The sequence below is a fragment of the Natrix helvetica genome, assembly GCF_964273705.1.
Source record: "Natrix helvetica genome assembly, chromosome: 13".
In the NCBI taxonomy this organism is placed as follows: Eukaryota; Metazoa; Chordata; class Lepidosauria; order Squamata; family Natricidae; genus Natrix; species Natrix helvetica.
The window spans coordinates 17,658,952-17,670,973 of NC_138557.1; the positions used below are offsets into that span (position 1 = coordinate 17,658,952).

The 12,022-nt window shown below is 53.5% G+C and overlaps 2 protein-coding genes across 3 annotated transcripts; one reads left to right on the plus strand and one right to left on the minus strand.

The window, feature by feature from the left end:
* Positions 1-943: 943 nt before the first annotated feature.
* On the plus strand, positions 944-7,278 carry KDM8 (lysine demethylase 8; the record flags this gene model as incomplete). The annotated part of the gene is made up of 8 exons (XM_081965509.1): positions 944-1,402; positions 1,493-1,671; positions 1,790-1,922; positions 2,209-2,250; positions 3,787-3,936; positions 4,345-4,437; positions 4,631-4,847; positions 7,141-7,278. 7 exons carry the CDS (start codon positions 944-946, stop codon positions 4,793-4,795), a joined length of 1,221 nt encoding a protein of 406 aa, XP_081821635.1. The 3' UTR covers positions 4,796-4,847; positions 7,141-7,278.
* Positions 4,911-10,006, minus strand: NSMCE1 (NSE1 homolog, SMC5-SMC6 complex component). Of its 2 annotated transcripts, none has more exons than XM_081965429.1 (7): positions 9,842-10,006; positions 9,525-9,646; positions 9,284-9,361; positions 7,407-7,553; positions 7,189-7,305; positions 5,881-6,013; positions 4,911-5,527 (listed from the first exon to the last, which is right to left on the minus strand). In XM_081965429.1, exons 1-7 carry the CDS (start codon positions 9,957-9,959, stop codon positions 5,442-5,444), a joined length of 801 nt encoding a protein of 266 aa, XP_081821555.1. In that variant the 5' UTR covers positions 9,960-10,006; the 3' UTR covers positions 4,911-5,441. The 2 variants fall into 2 exon arrangements, with proteins under 2 accessions (XP_081821555.1, XP_081821556.1); XM_081965430.1 differs by having other exon boundaries at positions 5,881-6,001; positions 9,842-10,001.
* Between the last annotated feature and the right edge of the window lie 2,016 nt (positions 10,007-12,022).

A 12,022-nucleotide genomic window follows, 5' to 3' on the forward strand; every position in this document is an offset into this window, starting at 1 on the left:
GGACCAACATCATCGGCCAAAAGTGACCAGGTAGATAAGAATTTTGGTTCCTAACCAACTAAAAGCTCAGCCCAGTGCCTGGGGGATTGGCATCGCCTTCCTCGTGGGACCGAGCAGGAGGAGGCAGAGCGCAGGCGGCTCCAAGGGGTCCCCTTTCTCTTCCCGAAGCCCCAGGCCAAGAGATGCCAGGAGCCGCAGCTTTTCCGATCTGCTGCAGTCAGAATTAATCATCGATGGAAATAGTTTCTCCCAACCTTGGTAACTTTTTTTTTTAATTTTATTTTTATTTTTTTTATTGAAAAAGTTTTATTCAAACATATTTTCCCCCTTTAAGCCCCCCACCATACAGTATAAATCCCATACAGATACTATACCCCTCCCCTCCCCCCAGCCCCCCCTAAAGAAAGGAAATTCAAATATTATACCAATTATTTTACCCCCTCCCCTCCCCCTGTCTAAAAGTAGACCTTGGTAACTTTAAGGACCTTGGTAACTTTAAGGGGCGTGGACTTCAACTCCCAGAATCCCCCAGCCAGCATAGCAGAGTTCTGGGAGTTGAAGTCTAGGCATCCTGAAAGTTGGCAAGGCTGAGAAAAAGCTGAACGGGCCGCCCGAGGGAGCCCCGAGAGCCGCCAGACGAGCGCCAGGTTCAACCAGGGTCTTGGGGGGGCGGGGCATCGGCTGAACTCGCCCACGGGGGGCGGGGCTTGGGCCTGCAGATGGCGAAAGTCCCTCCCCTGCCGCCGCAGCCCCGCCCACGCAGCGACTCGGAAGCGGCAGCGCGACCAGCCCGCCCCCTGGCGTCCTGCTGGGTTAACGTCGCGCAAGAGCAGCGGCGGTGGGAAACGAGCGTCTGCGCAGGCGCGGAGCTCCCGCGGCGCCTTTGAGTGACGTATGGCGGGCGCCGCTCGGGCCAGACTGACTCCGGGCGAGCGGGGGCGCCATGAGCGGAGGGGAGGGGGCGGCCTGGGCGGCGCTGGAGCCGGCGGAGGTGCTGCGGGCCGCGCGGGCCGGGCCGGGCGTGGGGGCGGCGGAGGTGGGCGCGGGCCCGGCGGCGTTGCTGGCCGAGGCGGCGGCGCTGCTGGGCCAGGCCGAGGCGGCGGGCGGGTGGCCGGCGGCGGCGCGTGAGGGCTGCCTGCGGGCGGCGGAGCGGCTGGGCGACTGGGCGTGGGAGCGGCTGCAGGAGGGCCCGTGGCACCGCGTGGGACGCGCCTGGCGCCGCCTCTTCGCCCACGCCTGCCTGCTGCGCGCGCTCTGCCTGTGCCGGGCGCGGGGACCCTGCGCCGAGGCCCTGCGCGCCTGCGACCTGGGGCTGCTGCTGGGCGCGCCCGGCCCCGAGCTGCCCCGCCTGGCCGCGCTGCTGCAGCGCCTGCTGCCCGCCCCGGAGGCCCCGCCCCGCAAGGTAGGACGGCGGGAGGGAGAGGAGGCGGCGGAGGGGGAGCCGCGGGGAAGGGGGCGCCCTCTCACTCCTCCTCCCCTCCGCCCCCCGCAGAAGCCGCGCACGGAGCGCCCGCCGGCCCAGCAGCAGCAGCAACAGCAGGAGGCGGGGGCGGCGGTGACTCGAGCGCGGCGCCCGTCCCTGCAGCGCTTCCGCGAGCGCTTCCTGCTGCCCGGGGCGCCGCTGGTGCTGGAGGGCGTGGTGGAGCACTGGCCCTGCCTGCGCAAGTGGAGGTGAAGGTCCCGCGGCTGCTCCGCTCCCCCTGGATCCGTAGCGGGGGAAGCTCCGCAGGGGGGCAAAGGAAGCGGGGGTGAAATCTCTCCTTCCAACCTTCGCCTTTTCTTGCCGCAGCGTGGATTACCTGCTGCAGTTGGCCGGCAACCGCACCGTCCCTGTGGAGCTGGGCGCTCGCTACACCGACCAGGATTGGTCCCAAAACCTCATGACGGTGGCGGAGTTCATCAGGCAGTTCGTCGAGCAGGAGGTCTGGGCTCTTCCTTAGCTTCTGACCTCGTGGGGATTTTTTCCCCCAGCAGGCAGCATTCCGTGGCCAAAAGTCGTGGCAGCAGCGGCTTTAGTCATCTTAGCGGGGCTCCCTTGCAGGAGTTGGAGTCCCGGAGAGCCCCTCTTCATGGAAAGGGGGAGGGGAGGGCCTGTGATCTGGGTCAGCCTTGACAGGGGCAAAGAGGGAGGGGGGAGCCTGCTGCAAAGGCTGGTTTTGCCCCTCATGACTCTTGTCTATTTTTTCTGCCGCTTCCTTTTCATGCCAGAATCCCAATGGATACCTTGCTCAGCACCAGCTTTTTGACCAGGTAAATGCTTCTCTTTGGCCCAAATCACCCCAGTGTGTTCTCAGGGGCCAAAGGACTCAGGCCCCCTCCAGCTACTTTTCACACACACACATCTCTTGATGAAAAAGGAGTTGTCAGAAGCCTAACCCTGCCCCACCCCCAATTCATTTATTTATGAAAAATATGCTGCCCACCTGAGTCTCAGTGTCTCTGGGCATAAAAAGATAAAAGCCCAATACAAAAACCATAAACCTGTCACTCCTGGCATAACAATCAGATAAACCACTTGATGGGCTCCATCTCACTTGGGTCCCCTGGCCCGTTGGCAAAACCCAGGGCTTCAGGGCCTTGCAAGAATGGGGGGGGGCGTCCATGGGGATGATCTTCCACAGGTTGGGGAGTCACCACAGAGAAGGCCGTTCTTGGTCCTGCCTCCCTGCTGTGGTGAGTTGGGAAAATGTGACTGGGAGAGACAGATAACCTGCTCCCAAGACGTGAAGGGCTTTGAACCCGACAACCAGCACTTTGAATTGGATCCAGAAGCAAACCTTACTGGGGAAGATCCTGTCCCTTGTAGACCAGCCATGTTGTCTTGTTCTGCTGCAGTAGCTCCCTGCATCCTGGAGCTCTTTTGGATGTTTTGCATCATGGCTCTGGATGCAGATCATCCGCCATGCTAGCCTGGATTGATGGCAGCTATGCCCCAAAGCACCCCACTGGGGAACGCTGCAGCTGCCACTTGTCACAGGAAGGAGTTGAAAGTAGAACCCTGGGATTCCATAGCAAAAGTCCATTGCCCACCCCAGTGGTAAAGCTCCATTGGTATTGTTGCATAGGGAGCACTGTATTGGTGCTTCTTGCTGTGGAAATATATTTGTATGAGATAGCCGTGCTTAGTCTAAATGGCATTGAGTGTGTGGCTACATCCAGTATTATTTCTATTTTTTAGCAAGCTCGCCCTGACTCCCTTTTTCTTACTCTTTACCAAAGAGGCACCCTGAGCAAGGAGGGGAAGGCATCAGTGTTGGGACTGAGCATGGTGGATCCCAAGGCAGAAATAACTACCTGTGAATTGCCGCAGAGTGGCATACATCAGGCGGAAGGTCTTTTGGGCAACATCCCACAAGCTCCCGGGGGGAGGTCAGACTGGAGTCCAGATTTGCCTATCGGTCTCTCTGATATTCAAGGCAAAGGAGCAGGGTGCACAGTGAGTAAAAAGCCAGGGCCCTGTCTAGGTGGAGGAGAAGAGCAACTGCTGTTGGCTCTTGTGGGAGCCAATGGGGTTGATCCAGCAAAGAGGCATGCTAGCCTCCCAACATCCCTGGAGAAAAAGTTACCCTTCTACATATGCAATATACAGCTGAGGTCATATGCTGGTGAAAGACATACAAGTGTCATTTCCTTTCTCTTTCACATTATATATTTTGCAGTGTAAATTTTACACTCCCATAAGATGCCTAAGGATTTTAATGGCAAGGTACCTACAGATCTTGTTCTCTGCATGAGGCAATACCTCAGACACACTCTTGACTTTTACTTCTGATGGGGCATCACCAGATCCCAGAGCTGAAGGAAGACATTGGCATCCCAGACTATTGTTGCCTGGGCAAAAATGAGGAAGAAGAGATCACCATCAATGCCTGGTTTGGCCCATCAGGGACCATCTCACCTCTCCACCAGGATCCACAACAAAATTTCTTGGTCCAGGTTTGTTTACATCCTTCAGAAGTTTTTGCCAGGGCAGACACAATGCCGACCCCTTGTCATTCTTCACATTTCGGGCAATAAGTTCCTCTGAACCACCATCTTTACCCAACTTCTGGCATAGCCAAAAATTCATTTACCCACTGCTTCAATTGGACCAAATTATAGATGGGGCACTAGAGATATTTGCTGGGTGTTCCAAGCGCTTTCAGAGCAGGCTGCTAACTTCGCCCTGTGAATTAGTAGAAAAAGGGACACTGTCCGTGGCTTTCCTTCTAACTCGGCATGAAGAAATTGTGCCATCCCTGCAGGGGCCTCACCTGGAACGTCTGAAAGAGAAGTGCGGGTAGATAACGAAAGTACATCTCCCCATCATGACAGGCAATTAACTTTTCATGTTCCCATTTTCAGGTGATGGGACGCAAATACGTCCGCCTATTTTCTCCTGATCAGTCTGAAAAACTGTATCCACACGAAGGGCACCTTCTTCACAACACCAGCCAGGTGGGTGACACCTGCAACTTATGAAACGATGGCCACTAGTTGTCCACTGCGATTTTTTAAGCTGGCTGCCCAAAAAGGCTTTGCTACAGGCACCTAGGGACAAAGACATTTCTTCCCCATCTCCTGAGGATGTAAGGAGGGCATTCTTGATCTTCTCGAAGTGTCAAGTCTTAAAAAGACGTTTCTTTTGCAGGTCGATGTGGAAGACCCTGACTTAGTGAAGTTTCCTAACTTCAAGGCAGCTGCATTTCAAGACTGTATCTTGAGCCCTGGAGAAGTCCTGTTTATCCCAGCTAGTTACTGGCATTATGTTCGAGCCCTGGACACGAGCTTCTCTGTTAGCTTCTGGTGGTCCTAGTTTCTGCTGAGAACAGAACAACCGGATCAAGAGGAACCAAGAATAGGTGCAGGTAAAGAATGTCACGGCTGTTCCAAGAAAAGCACCCCCGCCCAAAGATGCAGCAAGCAGAATAATCAGTCCCAAGTTTATTTTGTCAGTAGAAAATAGGTCACTCGCAGCTACTAACATTACAGCTTAAGCAAGTCATCCTGCAGAGTCCCGAAGGGGGATCCGCTCTTGGGTGAGGTATGCAAAGAAATTAAAATTCCCTAATGGATCTACAACCCACTCGAGTCCTTCCCATTCAGAGAGGGTAAAAGTGATGCCAAGAGCAAAATGTCTTTGGGAAGGCAGGGATGGCCCGCCGGGTGAGTGGAATAGGTGCTCAGATATGTCCAGTTGTGCTAATTGGGATAAGATCTACAGTGATTCCCTTTATAAAATAAAGGAAAAATGTTGAGGACAATGCTCCACAGATAGTAAATAAGTGGCAGGCCAACTGCCCAACCACCACTCAAAGCAAAAAGAAGGCAACATGGCGGCCAATAAAAATGGCACAAGCCCTTGCGCAGTTTCAGCTTTTCAGCCCCACTTTGTCCAGGTGCGCCCAGAGAAAGAACCCGCTCCTCCGTGTCATCCGAGAGGTCAGAGGCTGCTGCTGCTGCTATTGCTGGTGCCTTAAGCCCGTCCTGGAGGTCTTCCTGCTCTCTCTCCTGGAACTTGAGGGCAACTGGCTGGGAGGATGCAGGTCTGCATAGCAAAGGAGAAAATGCAGGATGAGCTGAAGAAGAAAAATAAGCCAGAATGGTGCCTGTTCACATCCCAGAGCCAGCACTTTTATGGTGATGGCAGGACATCTCCTGGGAAGAAAGGCTTTGGCTAGTTCTCCGCTTTTGTTACCGTTTTCGTTTGGTTCCCCCCTCTAAAGAGCCTCTATCTGAATGAGGCTGCCTCTTCCAGCCCAAAGCAAAGTCTCGCAGTCTCATAAAATGAAAGAAAGGTCAAATTGCCTGTATTGATCAGACACTGCGGCCAGGTTGTCCTGGCCTCCCTAGGGAAGACAGACAAGGCCACAGACAGACACGCCTCCCTGCGGTTTTTACCTGGAATCCTGTGAGGCCAAAACTGCTTGCAGTGAGGGCAACGTGGCTCTGGTTGTGTTTGGAAGTACTTGGAAAGGCAAGAGCAATGGAGCACAATTCCACAGTCCTCACACACTTGACTCTGAAATGGAAGCTGTGCCGTTGAGTCACATGTACAGACCAAGGAGATGCCTCTCAGCAGATTATTTTGCCTCTTCAGGGGTTTCGATGGGTTGGGACAAAATGATGCTGCCAGAATCTTCAGGCCCTCGTCTCCCTCCAAGGGAACAAGGGGGTGGCAGCGTTCCATAAACAGACTTGGCTCTAAGCTTCTCCTCTATTCTAAGGCTCACTCGGCCTTCCTGCTGGCAAGAAGCTGACTCTGTAAACTGTTCAGAGAGGACTAAAGCATTGGGAAGCGATATATAAGAAAGTGCTGTTGCTATCACCACCAGCTGCTCTGTAGGAGAGTCTAGAAATGCATTTGGTGGCTTCTAATTGTTTTTAGCCTTGTGTGTTCAAGTGTCGCTCAGGCCTCCAGGACAGAATCTTACAAGCAGGAGGACCCTCCTCCCAAAAAACTGTCCACCCCTGTCAGGGACCTTCCACCTTTGCTGTGCTGGGAGCCCTGACTCCAGAGAGGCCAAACCACTTGAGCAAGGAGGCTCCCTTTTTTGCAAGAAGTCCAAAGAAAAGTTGCTAAATGGGCAGGAATTCACCCAGGGGGTTGGCCATCTTAATGAAGGTTTGGCCCATCACTTACTTACAGTTGGGGACTGCAGGGCAGCAGCTCCATTAGTCTGGTAGCCAAACATCAGGAGTCTGTAGCCCTCTTGTCTACTAACAGGTTTTGTTTACAAGGAATGACAACTGCAGCTGATGAAAAGGTAAAGGTTCCTCTCGCACATATGTGCTAGTCGTTCCTGACTCTAGGGGGCGGTGCTCATCTCCGTTTCAATGCCGAAGAGCCAGTGCTGTCCGAAGACGTCTCCGTGGTCATGTGGCTGGCATGACTCAATGCCAAGGCGCACGGAACACTGTTACCTTCCCACCAAAGGTGGTCCCTATTTTTCTACTTGCATTTTAGGTGCTTTCGAACTGTTAGGTTGGCAGAAGCTGGGAGAAGTAATGGGAGCTCACTCCATTACACGGCGCTAGGGATTTGAACCGCCGAACTGCCGACCTTTCTGATTGACAAGCTCAGCGTCTTAGCCCCTGAGCCACCGTGTCCCTGATGAAAGGTTAGTTCACCATTACCAATCCACTACTGATTTTTTACAGGTGATCCATGTCTCTAGCACCTGCCACAAGATGGGCTGGTAGAGTTACCTGAACAGAAAGGCTGTGGCAGATATGGCATTTCCGGGCAGACTCTGGGTAATGGCGGAAGATGTACTGTTCCAGTTCAAGGATGCTGCGGATGTGCAGGGTGTACTCCCCTTCTTTCTGTAAAACAAATCAACAAGTTGTCAATCCTCCTTGGAGCCCAACAGCCCCTCCTGTGTAGGGGGTGTGATGTGCCTGTCATCACTGAGACCTTTGCCCACCTCACACAGCCACTTCTTCTGCACCAGCTGTTGGAGCACTTGTTCCACCTCCATTTTCTTCATTTTCTTCGGCTTCAACTGGTCAGCCAAGTTCAAGACCTCGGTGGACGACGCAAAGCCGTTCCCGGACAACAGGATCAGGTCCAGCTGCAAAAATAAAGGACCTAATGTTACTTTGGGCAAAACTTTCCCTGGACAGACACAGGCTCCAACATCTTGGGCACTCCCCCCCCCCCCCCAATAGTTTTCAATCGGGGATGGCGTGACCTGATGGGTTATTCCCCTCTTCCCCTGGCCCAACAGGAGCCAAGAGGCAGGATGCATGTAGGAACTAAACTATCATCAATTGGAACTTAATAAATGTGTTTTTCCTGGAATAGGTAATTATGGCTACAGTCCTGGAGAAATTTGTATTGTATTATTGTTTTTATCTCTACAGACCGTTTTATACATCACATATGAGCCAAAACAGAAAAGAAAAAAGTAGCTGTATCCTAAAATTAGTGAAATGCTTCAAGAAAAAAACATGGACAACAGGAAGTCGGGTCAGGTCTACCTCCTGCAGAATCCCCTCCGCTTCAGCAGTCCATTCCGGGAAAGTTTTTGTGATTGGTCATATCAAACCATTTGGATTATTCCAATGAAAGAATCTCTGTAGCTCAGAGTTGGGTCCTTGGTGCTTTCTGAGCTAGACTGCTTGTTTGCAGATGTTTCCTTACCCGAGTAGGGAACATCATCAGTGCAAAATACCACCCTCCTGTCAGTACCTATCCTTCCATCCCCCTACCACCACAACTGATGAAGCTTCTTGGATGAGAAGCAAAACATCTTCCTCAAGAAAAAAAAAAACAACCCAGTTGCATTTCTAAAAAAAGCACCTTTGAGATACCTATGACCTGGATGACTCAGAATCTCCATAGACATCACAGTTGCAAACAATAGCCAAGCTCGGAGGCCACCCAGGAGCCCTCATAGATTATTTAGAACATATTCAGGCTACTTGGCAGCACAAAATACTAGAGATTGAGGAGCTGCTAAAACTTAACGGAAGATATACAAAGCAGTTCCTCTCCTGTTGCTCTCCCAAATAATTCTTTTAGCAGAATTAATGGAGAGGGAGCAAATAGCACATCCTGGCTGAGGGGGACCTAAAGCTGGACCACCTCATGGGTGCCAGTGCCTTCAGCTGCTCCAGCTCTAAAAGCTACTTCTCTGCTAAGATTTTTAAAAGAAGTCTATTATCCTTACACTTATCCACAAAAATCCTTTGCCAATATTCCTCAGAATTCTGTAACTTTCATCCCTCTGTTCATTTGAGTGTAGGCTAACTTTGGTATAGTTTGTGAAACAGAGGAAAGGATACAAGGAACCCATAAATGGCCCAGAGGTCACGTGCCTCCAGCTTCTATCCAGACTTTCATAAAATCCATCCTATGAACAAGTGAATTCAGGTAAATTCAATAAAATAAAATGCAAACGTTAAACAAACACGGGGTTACTGTGGTGTCCAGAATTTATCTAGCTCTCTTTGCAATCAGTTTCATTCTCAAAAGTGCTACAAATTATGTGTTTCTGCTGTTTGCCCAGAGTCGTGCCAATGCGCTGGACAGACTGCAAGCTCTGCAATAGCTTCTATGCCGTCTCACAGAGCTTCACAGCCTCTAAGTGGTTTACAGAGTCAGCCTATTGGCCCCAACATCCTGGGTCCTCGTTTTACTGACCTCATAGGTAGAAGGCTGGGTCAACCTTCAGCCTGGTGAGATTTGAACTGCAGGTTTCCTCCCGGGTGTTGCTCCCAACACCTCCGTGCTTCTCCTGAGTAACCGCCGCAGCTGCAGCAGCACTCCCGGGCACACTGGTTAAAGGCAGCTACTTACCGTCTTTTTGAACAGCTCCAGCTCGTTTTCAGAGAAGTCGCTGGCCATTTTGGTGATGTCGGTTTCCGCCAGATTCACCTGGGATGGAAAGGAATGGGAGGGAGGGAGGGGGGTCAGGTCCGGGCTGGACGGCTCAGCGCTGCCGGGGCCTCTGGGCGAGGAGCCCACGCAGCTCCGGGCCCTTCGGATCAGGGGGCCACCATCCCCGACGTTCCGGCTGCCTCCTCAGCCGGCAGCTCACCAGGGCGACGTAGGTCCTGCCGCTGTCTTCCGCCGAGCCTTTCCGGATCTCCATGGAGAGAGGCTGCAGCTGCACGTTCAGGGCGCCCACGAAGTCGTCCAGCTGCTCGCTGCCGCCGGGCGCTGCCGGGAGACACGAGCGGGGAGGGGAGCGTCAGGCAGCCGTCGCCCCCACCGGCCCCCTCCCTCCCTCCCCCACCGCCTCTCCCTCCCGCGGGGCCCAGGGCGGGCAGAGCCTCCGGGAGGGACCGCGGGCGTCGCCCCAGCCGGGCCAGGCTTCTGCGGAGGCGGCCGGGACCCCCGAGCGGCCCCACTGACCCGGGTGCCGCTGGCAGCACAGCCGCCGCAGCCGCTCCGCCTCGCCCGCCTCCACCACCCCGCGGGAGAGCAGCGCCTGCAGGAACCGCCGGTGCGCGTCGCTCAGCGGGGCGGCCATGGCGAGCGGGGGGCGAGGGGGGGTTCCGGGGGCGGGGCTTCCGCGCGCGCTTTCCGGGCAAGGCGACTCGTTAGCGCGCCTCCTCCAGTCTCCGCAGCGCCCTCTGGCGGCCGGGCGGAGGGATACGCCCGCGGGCGCCTTACCGGCTGCTGCGGTGGGTTCTGTGGGAGCGGATGATGCGACGTCGCCTGAGACTCCGGGGCGGGGGAGGAAGGGGCGCCTTCAGTTCCCGGGGGAGGGGTCCCTCGGCTGGCACGGAAAGCAGAGCCCCCGACCCGAGCTTTGAAGGGGGGAAAAGGGCCGCTCCGAGAGGCCTTGGAAACGCCGGCCTGGGAAGCGCGGGAGCCCCCCTGGCCTTGGTGGCCCCTCCGGCCGTGCCCAGTGGTGGGCTGCTGGGTGGGAGCCTGTAAGGAGCTGCCTTTCACCTGGCCCTTTTTACTTAAGACTCAAGGCGGTGAACGTATGGGACATAGAAGCTTAGGGCTGGAGGGGAGCTCAGAGGTCTTCTAGTCCAACCCTCTGCTCAAGGCAGGAGCCTTATGCCACCCCAGCATAAGTCATCCCACTTATCCCTTTCTTCCAGAGACTAGAGCTACCCAATTCCTGCAAGCGTTCACCGTGCAATTTAGCATCCAGCCCCTGGTCAACTCTGTGGCTCTTCTCCACCTTTTTAGAGTCTCAACATCTTGTTTGTGTCATGGTGGCCAAAACTGGATGCCGTATTCCTGGCCTTCTAAAGTGCTGTTAGCCCTTCACGTGATCCTGATTCTCTCCCTCTGTTGATGCAGCCTAGAACCTTGTTGGCTTTTCTGGCCATGGCAGAACATTGCTGGCTCATACTTAAGCGGTGACCCACTGGGACACCTAACAGTTGCTGCTATTGAGCCAGGCACTTCCTATTCTATGCCTATGCACTTGGCTATACCCACCTCATTCTCTTTTCTATTTTCTCCCCAACAATCATCCTGTGAGGCGGTTCGGCTGAGAGGGGTTGGCCCAATGCTACCCAGCCAGGCCTCATGCTAAAGCAGGACAAGAATTCACCCCCCTCTCCAAACTGGCCTTCATGTTGCCATATTCTGGGCAGAGGAAGCAACCCTGCCCTCTGGAACTCCATCCCCCAGAGGCAGGCTTGGGGGTCCTGGAAGGCCCCAAAGACCTTCCAAAATATGAGCCGAGCGTGCTAGTGAAGCCCATGTTGTATGTTGTTGATGGCTCTGGTGGTTTTTTAACCCAGGCTGCCATGTGCTGGGTTTGGGGTTGTTTCACTATTTATTGTGTCAAATGCCTGGATGTTGTTTTCTTGTCAAACCTTTTAAGGAGTGATTAGCCCTTGCCTCTTTCCTAGGGCTGAATGAAAGCGACTGTTCTGAGGTGATTCAGCTGGCTTTGTGCCTAAGATGGATCTAGAACTCAGGACCTCTTGGTTTTTAGCCTGGTGCCTTAAATCGGCTTCCATCCAGCGTGATATTGTGGTTATGGCAAAAAGTGCTGGCTCTCTAACACATACACACACTTGACAAATCATCAAAGGATTTGAAGTGCATGTTATGCAACGAAGCAGAAGAAATAGTAAATCATATACTCAGCTCGTGTAACATGACACTAATTGATTATTAACAACATTACAGAGTTGCCAACATGATTCACTGGAATATCTAAAAATTATCATGTGCCAGTAATAAAAAAAATGGTATGAAAACAAAGTAGGAAAAGTAGAAAAAGGTGAACAGGTGAAAATATTGTGGGTTGTTGGGAAGAACACAATGCATCTGACAGCAACACCAGCTAAAAAACTGGTAGCTGTGGCTTTGTATCGTTGTGTATAGCACACAGAACATATGGCTGATTGTGACAAACGGCAACAATGCATACCATACTGGTGGTCTTTAGGGGCCCCATGGCTCAGCAATTCAGGTGCCGAGCTTGTCAGCTGGAAAGCCAACCCAGACCCAAGGGTTGCAGGATGGGGTGAGCACCTGTGACTTGCCCCACCTGCTCCCCATGGAGCAATTTGAAATCCTGCAAATGTGAGTAGCTAAATAGGTACCACTTTGGCGAGA